Genomic DNA, 9,369 nt, shown 5'->3' with positions numbered 1-9,369 from the left:
AATCTGTGATACTTGATATTAACTTATATATAAGCATGTTAACTGCACTGTCACAATTTAAAGTTGGGTTAATTTAAATAACAATTCATGAAAAACGGAATATTCCATTAGTAAAATAAAATTGATTCATTTTTGCGTCAGTCAAATTGATTTTTCAAAATTTTATCCAATAAAGTAAATAATTAAGAGTACAGTATTTAGATATAAAATAAAACGAGGAAAATTAGGATATCTGTTTTAAATATAATATATAAATATCGATAGAAAATAATTTGTAAGTTTAACTTATTTTATCAAAATTCCTTTATATTCTTACAAGTGTAAAATGCCAGTTCGTGGATTATAACGAATTAACCATTTCGTTACATTGAGATCGGTTTTATAGTTTAATAACTATTTTGAAAGATTTGGACGTTGTTATACTTCATTAGACTATCTTTGCCAGTGTAAAATAATTTGAAATCATAACTTTATTGCTTTACAAAGAATTCTTAATTTATGCAGTATCATTCTTTAGTATAATGGTATATTCGAACCACCATTTATATTTTCACCACAGTTTACAATATTTTTTTAAAGGTTTTCTACACTGTCATATTTTTTTAGATAGAAAATAATACACAAATTATTTCTTTAATCCCTTAGGCAGCGGTGGGCCGAGTCAATCTAATTATTTCTAGGAAGACCTTATATTCTGTTTTTTTTATTCTAAAGACGACACAACTTTTTTATTCTTTATACATAATAATATTTTTACGCCTTCAAATGTAACATTTATGACATGGCGACAATTTTTATTCATTCTTAATCTACTTTAAAATATTTAATGTAGGTACCCGAAAAAAATGTACGCCTAATACTTTACACAAAATATAAAAATACTTCAAAGTTGATTTATATATAGAGATAATATACAAAAAGGGACTGAAGATTACAGCGAATACAATATCGCGCATTCATACAAAACTTTACATTTTTTATAATATTGTATACACATTTGATGTTGGCTACATTTTTATAGAATATTTACACGTAAACTATATGCGGTCTGTCCATAGTTTTATGGTGCGGGATAGACTCGTACCCAAACTGCTGATACATGTTCTCCAGAGAGTCTCCACTCATCGGCGTCTTATTCTTGGCGTGCCACGGTGGCGTACTGTGGTAGTTATCTGGAATAGGAGGCGCTATCATCAAGTAACGGTTTATCTCCATCTTGTCATCAGAAGGCCTTTGGTGGTTAGTACTGTACATTAGGCCATTTCCTAGTTTGGGCAAATCGCTGGTCAAATCCGTTCCGCCTAAGCCGTGTTTTGATTTTCTCTTTGAACATCGCTTGAGAGCTCCCAAGTAATATAGTATGCTCCCAACAACACTGATTAAAATACTCAATGTCAAAACGATCGTGAGTATTGTAATCCAGCCGATCGAGCATCGGATCGCAGACTCCGGAACGTCTAGAAGTAACGATTTGTGGAGATGTTCGGGAGTATCGCAATAAATATCTGGAAAATCTACTATCAGACTCGTAGATTCTGACGCGTTAGATACTGGGTACGTTTGTTTTAGCTGATCTTGTCCTAATTTCCATAACCACAATACGGAACAATTGCAATGCAATGGGTTACCAGACAGTTGGAGCGATGTCAACTGATCTAATGGGAAATGAGACGCGTGTAATGTAAATATATTGTTGTTTTTAATGGAAATTTGCGTAAGTCTCGGATTTCCGTGGAAAGTCTTCGTCGGAATAACTGTAACGAGAATGTTATCATTCATCCATATCCTCTCCAGATTGATGTTATCTACGAAAGCTCTCGCGTCTACTCTAAACAGTCTCGCTAGTCCGCTCAAGTGAAGGTGACGCAAATGGAAAAGACTCTGAAAAGACACGGGCGGAATCGTTTCGAAGAAATTTCCGTTCAGAGAGAGATGCGTCAAGTTAGATAACTTGGATAGAGCGGCGGTCGGTATTGCAGTCAAGTTGTTGTTGTCAAGGTCGAGGAACTGCAGGGCCACGAGCCCGTCCAGGGCGGCGGGGTGGATGACCGATATGATATTGCCGGCTAATTCTAGTCTCTTGGCGCGTCTGAGAGCTGGCGCCGAAGATTCAGAAATATTTTCTATTAAATTACCAGATAATGACAACAACTCCAAATTCACCGTGTACGCTAAGTTTTCAGTCGGAATATCGAGAAGTTGATTATTCTCTAATTGAAGAACCCTCAGGTTTACCAAAGGGCGAAACACTCCATCGTCAAAACTTATAATTTTATTGTTCGAAAGGTATAGTTCTTCTAGCAATTCGAGGTTTTTGAAAGCGTAAACACTGACCTCGGTGATTTTATTTTGGTTCAAGTTTAAAGACCTCAAGGCTTTAAGTCCCGTAAACGTGTATTTGTCCAAATGTTGTACACTGTTATCACTGATATCCAGGTGAACCAAGTTGAGGTTGAACTCGAAGTTTCTGGAGCCGAGGTCCGTAATGGCGTTGTGGGAGATGTCGAGGGTGACAACGTCTGTGTAGAAGGCGAAGGTGTAGTGCACGCTGTGGATGCGGTTGGCCGTGAGGTTGATGAGCTTGGCCTCGGGGTTGAGTTGGATGGGCACGACGTCCAGGCCGGCGGCCACGCAAGACGCTGCGCGCAGCCCGTCGTCGCACGTGCAGCGGGACGGGCACAGCCCCAGCGCCCCCGCGCGTCCCCACACCAGCGCCACTAGCCACGCCCCCAGCCACCAGCACCCCGCTCCACCCATACCATCTCACGAACACAGACACGACTCTAGAACAAAGAAAAACAGAAAATGTTAATAACCTTGTCTAATCAATAAATGAAGAATAAATGGAAAAATTACAAATTTATTCATTTTCCTAGATAAAATACGTATTTTAAAACCGTAAGGTAGACATGAACAGTCAATGAACTTGATTTTAGTAAAAATTCTAGATTCAGTATGAAAACATCTACGTTTTTACACTTTTGTGTAATGAGCTTTCTAGAATATGTATCGTAAGTATCCAGATAATGTATATATGTTGATGTTACCGATCAACATACAAACACCTTTTACATAAACAAATACAAACAAAATACACAATTTTCAGTTATAAAATATCTCAGGAACGACAATTATAGCAAAATAAAGTATGTTTAGTTATGAATTAACTCATTGATGATCGTAACAAAATAAATAATGTTTAGTGCTAAAAAATCTCATTAACGATGATTATAAACAGGTTATAATGGAACATCGCAAAAACGTGAAAAGGGTATTTTTATTTTATTTAACGTTTATCCTGTGTTTATAAATTCAAAACGTCTAAAAAATATTTTTTCACAAATTATATTTAACATTACATAGAAACGGACATAATTAACAAAACAAGAAAATTAAATGGACTCAGATTCATCCTAATAAAGGGAAATATCACGTACTACGAATACCGATAAAAATATATGAAACGGATTTAGGGTAATTATTTGTATTTTCAGAATCAATATGAATATTGTGGAGAAATATTTTCATAAATAACTTGAAAAAATAAAATATGAAAAATATGTCACTAGAAAAACGCTACATGTTTGGCATTGATAGTTGTGACGTCAAGATTCGTGACGATGTTCTAAAAAAATTTGAATGATTTGGAACAAAGTTGAAAATTAACATGAATCGCGATATGTCGGGGGCGTCTCAAATACAATGACCGTTTTTGCGGGAATCAAAAATTACAAATTTAAAAGAAAATATACTGCTACTAATAAGTAGCGAAATTTAATTTTTCCACTGGACTGTATTAAAAGACCCTTTTTACTTTAAAAATGAAAAAAAAAGTCATATTTTCTTATTCACTTATAACGCATCATTGTTTTACAAATTATTTTTAATCAATATTACGTATCAACCATGTCGAGAATCTAACTCGAGACGTCTTGAATGGTAGTCAAATGCGCTGAACATTAGAACACAAGTTAGATTAGAGAAGTTGCTTATAAAATAAGGCAATATACTATTTAAATATAAGTTTGAATCGGGTTGTGGCCCCGTGGTTAGTGTTGCGGACTCACGGATCAGAGGTTCGAACCTAACTTTATCTGAACCTGGTTTACATTTTCTTATAGTGAGTTATTACAACTCTTTGAAAATTGCCACCAAAATTAAAACGTTTTTCGTTAATTACAAAAACGACAATATTTATTTTCATTTTAAAAAATCGATATATTCATTTTAGTAGGTTTGAGTATTTGAGTAGGTTATATAAATAAAAAAATGAGTTGATCATTATGATTCCTTCTTCACACCCGATAGTACATATGACACGGAATTGGTACATTATATGCAGTTTAATTGATCAGTGTTACGCTTTAGGTAACAGTAAAATATTGCATTGTAAAACCATAAAAAGCAACATCAAAAATTGAAAAATACAACATAAAATATCCATATTATAGATGTAAAAAGAAATATTGGAATACATGCCTGGTTTCAAAGTTCGTTAAAGCTGTTTTAAAGTTCATTGGCAATTAAACATTGTCCTAAAGAATCTACCATAGAATTCAGAATAGTCTAGAAGGAACGTAGAATCATATTTGAATACATCGGACTGTATCCAATAATTCCCCTACTATGCCCTACTTTTGCCGCGCGCATTCATGGTGTCGCCGCGTAATGTTGCTTTAGGGGAAAAAAATAATCATAACACAGATGTAAGGTTAAAAAAAAAACAATTTGTTTATTTCTCTAAATTTTTTTTATGCACGCGGAAATATTGATTGACACAACAGAGTAGATAAGTAAAAGGTCATTTAATAAGAGTTATTGAATCAATGAACTTTTAACTTAATATTTAAAACAAATTTAATTTAACATAGGGTAAAAAAATTTACTACCCTTACAAAACTAACGAAATTTCCATTATGTTTCTTATCGAAGAGTTATCGAATCTGACAGATATACAAATAATTCAATTTTTAAGTAATGAATTTGCTACTTAAACATTCGTTTGCTAATTAAACATGAAATGTGATACCATCCTGTTCTTTTAAGATCCTAGCAGTATTTCTACACTTTAAAAGGACACAACACGGCATGGTTGAATTCAAATCAGGTGCTGCGTACTGAGCGACGTCTACAAATACATTAATGGGTCAAATCATAAACCTAATCATTTATGAGTAGTTAAGTCGCCTTCTGTTTGATGTGCGTATGCGGTTTCTGTACTCTTCTTAATTCTATGGAACCTACGTATTTGTAGTTTGAAACCGTTAAGTCCCTTGCTATACTAAGCTAATGAGCGAAAACGGTCCGCTTTGCAGACTTGAACTGTCTTGTGAGCAAAAGCGTAATGCAATTATAAAGAAAATCCTGAATGCATTTAGTACTAACTTGCATAACAATAAGCAAAAGTATTAAAGCTGGCTTAGTGAGGAATTAATGCAATAATGGGTTTCTGCAGTTATGAGGCGTGTTGAAATGTGCCTTTCTGAGAAAAAATGCAAATATACTCTAACATATTCTTATGTGGACAATAATACTTATTCTTTTTTCGCATTTAAATCAATACGAGAAAGGTAAATATTGTGATGTCAATTATATTTTTTCTGTGTCCAGAAACCTTGGATGCATTTTAGTCGAAATCCTTAAAAAGGGAAATCGTGTGGCAAATAAGTCCGCATTGTCCGTATAGTGGTTGGCGATTTGTCTACCATGCGTGAGATATTTATTCATGTGACAGGGTAGATTTTAAATTTGGTGATTGAAAAAAATTAAAGAGGATTTTACAATAAAATACTTTTTAATTTTTAATGTAAAAACAATAATATGTCCCAGTGTTAAACAATTTTTAAAATCCATGTTTAACGCAGTTATCTAAATTGATGTTGTTATATGTATAATAATCACTTTTATGGTCATGAAATTTTGTAACTAGACTATACAAGTAATTTTAACAGTTTCTGCCACTGTTCGTTTACTTGCAATTTAGTCATGAGGAAGAATGAAAATAATTGATTTCAGCCCTCCATATAATTTTCCAAACTCACAGTTAAAGGAGCATTGAAAATATTTTAGTAAAATTCAATTACAATCGTGGTTTATGAAATTGAGATAAAAAATATTCAAATCTGGATTTTTTTTTTTAAAATATTTTATATTTTTTTATGCAGTTTTTTCGATAGAAAGATCCTTGCTCTTTTAAACGATTTTCAGGTATGTGAAGGAAGAATTTTCTCTGCAATATTAAAAAAAAAAAAAAAGTTTTAATTTTAAGGATCAATTCTTATCAGATATTGAGATTTTAAGATAGTGGCAATGAGTAAACTATGGATACTAGAAAGTTCAGATAAAAAATAATTCCAAATTTTGTATAAGATAAAATCAAAGGGAACGTATTTAAAAAATAATAATTATAAAATAACATTAGCATAAAGTCCAAAAAGTAAAGTAAGTAGTTTTTAAGTTAATTTTGAATACATTTTGTAGCTCCGTGCATGTCGGCGTCGCGTCGGTTTAAACTGTATAACGAGATTTAATAAGGTCCTCGCTTTTTCAAATAGTAATTTAACAGTGTTCGTATTTCAGAACCAAATGCATGCAACACAAATGCTGTCGCAATTAACTGCTTTGCAAATACTGTATTATTAATAGAGAAATGTCTGTCTGGTATCTGCTTGCATTTATCACATGTTAGTCGCATCGAAAAACAAACAAGGCTAAATTCAGAATCCAGACAATGTAATAAACAAAAAGGGTTATCGTATCAGACACCACATGTTGTACTATTGTCAAGCTAATTAAACTATTTTTAACTCCTCAGGGGTTGAAATCCAGCCCTTGTCTGCAAAGAAACAAACTGGAAATATTGTTAATTAGAATGTTACATATAAAACCACAAAATCTTATTATATAAATATTTAATACATTTACTTTGTGATTAACGTTAAAAAGTATTTGTTTATAACCGCTTACTGATTTTTCTATGTTTACTGGTTTCAAAAATAAAACAATATTATTATTTCTATAATTTATCATCATCACCCTATCCCCTATCCACATATTGTGGTGCATAGAGTACTTCATCGACTCTCCAAAAATATATTAATTGTTTAATATACTATGACGGCAAGGTATAGTCTTGCACTTTAGTAATATAAAATATAATAAATGGAAGTAGACAATAATTTGCCTGAATTTAAAATGTTTCTCGTGATAATTTATTCGGACACAAAAATATCTCTTCCTTCGTTTATAAATTTATCAATATCAAAAAAACACTATTTTAAAAATATGGAAACATTTATATCTAACAGTAAATACACGTCTTAGCTATTAAAACCTTTTTCAGAATGTATCTTTTTACCAAGTAAAAAAACAATTTAAAAATAGACTTAAATTTTGTGAAATAACGAGTCTAGATTAAAAGAAAACGAAATGGCATAGTTAAATCATGCCTCGTAAAACAGTTCTTATCCTGTGCAATTATTTTTCCTTGAAGTCATCTTAACTCCCCTACGTATTTCACGATTCTCTTTTGGTAGGAATAAAAAATGAATGCTTTGGTTGGTTTTAAGTAAATTAATAAAACACGGCTTTGAATATCATATCAAAATCAAATCATAGAATGAACCTGTTAATAATTACATATATATATTTACAAAATTTAATTTTCTTTTCAAATTGCATATTAACTGAGAGTCTTGTGTTTTTCAAGCCTTTTTGTTGGTTTGTAGTAATATAATGGATTTTAAAATTATTTTTAAAGGTATATTAAAATGCTAAATTTGAAACGTAAAAAAAAATAAGACCTATGCGTGGGTTTACACATTCCGATGTTTTTTATTTTGTTCATAAATGATATTGTCAATATTTTTGAAAATGTCGAGATTCTTAGTATTATTATTTTTAAAAATAACTTATTAAGCGCCATTTTTGTAATATTATACCTCAAAGGCGCTTCACATAGTGATTTTATAGATAAATAATCTTAATTGAAGCTTTTAAATTTGTAATTTAATTAAAACAATTTGTTTTGTTATCACATGCTACGGATTTATTCGAATGTTTGTCAATGACCTTATTTTATTAATGAATCCATTATGTCGCAGATAGCGTTGTTTTTTTTTAAACATGGATTGTCTCTCCTTTGGTTTAAAGAAATCAACCTTTTTATAAATATTAGTAAGTGGAAAATAATTAGATTAAATCTTTCAAATAGGACACACACTTATTCTTATTTACTCGACAGTGTTACCTAAGCATCGGTAAAAGAAATTAAAGATCTCGGTCTCGCATTTGATGAAACATTTTCTTTTAAAAGTCATATTGATTAAATTTTTAAAAGAGGTATGCAAATGATTGGAGTTGTATTGAGAGCAAAAGATTACAAATCAATATTATGAATAAAAAAATATATTGTTCATCGGTTAGGAGTCTTTCACCTATGAAAAAAGTTAATGTTACATATGAAACAAATATAAATATTTTTCTACAAAAAAGAAAGGTAAATTAAAGAACATAATAAAAAAATTGAAAAAAAAGTGCTTTAAAAGAAAATTTTAAAAGTTTACTTCATGGTTTATATAAATTTTAAATCTAAACAATTATAAATTTTTAAAAATATCATTCACACAAGAGTAAAAAGTTTAAACAAACGTGAAGAACTAATCATTATTTGAATTTTTAATTGTTTATTCTTTTTCAAAATACCGGACTTGATCATCAGCGGCGCGGTACAAGATAAATGGAAATTATCACTTCATTGATTTGCAAGTCGCTGCATGCGAATAATTGGTGAATTCAATGAATAATTAGTACCATGATGATGACTGTAAAACAAAAAATTGAGTCTTGTTGGTCTATTCGGAATACGAAAGCTTATTGAAGTTTACGTTTTTGGGCAATCTATTTTATTATTTTATAATTAATAAATAAACAAGAGGTAATTTATTTTAACTTAACATGTTAAAAGTTGTATTTTTCATTGGTTGTATTCTTCGTAAGTTTTTTACTTTAATTTTATTCCAATATCAAAGATTCTTCTCCCACACATAAACTGTTTTGCAAAACTGGATTGATTATAAAAGGATGTCAATCTCTAAATAAAAATACTAAGCTGTTGTTCTTATCTCCCTAAAACATGTATGAAAATAGTGAATATATAAGTTTTAAGTTTTGTTAACAATTTATCAGTCCTAAAGATTATTACCTGGTCAAAAGCGTTTGTTTGTCAGTAAACAAAATTACAAAACTCAATCAAGGTATTTTATTGATATTTATAAAAAAATATATTTTAAAAATACAAAAATAAAAGATGAACACTAGAGTGGGCCGATGATGTATGAATTTATTTTTTACTTTTTTAGAAATCAAATT

The 9,369-nt window shown here is 31.0% G+C and overlaps 1 protein-coding gene across 1 annotated transcript in view; it reads right to left on the bottom strand.

The window, feature by feature from the left end:
• Window positions 1–697: 697 nt before the first annotated feature.
• Fili (Fish-lips) overlaps window positions 698–9,369 on the bottom strand; it is a 190,649-nt gene continuing 181,977 nt past the window's right edge. Inside the window, exon 3 of the mRNA XM_088224685.1 lies at window positions 698–2,783. Coding sequence (XP_088080811.1) covers window positions 1,027–2,757 — 1,731 coding nt within the window. The 5' untranslated portion in view covers window positions 2,758–2,783 and the 3' untranslated portion in view covers window positions 698–1,026. The remainder of the gene's footprint in view (window positions 2,784–9,369) is intronic.

The sequence above is a fragment of the Micrasema longulum genome, unplaced genomic scaffold, assembly GCF_059751315.1.
Source record: "Micrasema longulum isolate JH-2025_06_02 unplaced genomic scaffold, ASM5975131v1 h1tg000031l, whole genome shotgun sequence".
Taxonomy (NCBI): domain Eukaryota; kingdom Metazoa; phylum Arthropoda; class Insecta; order Trichoptera; family Brachycentridae; genus Micrasema; species Micrasema longulum.
The sequence above is the reverse complement of the archived record's forward strand: the minus strand, read 5'-3'. Positions and strand labels throughout refer to the sequence as shown.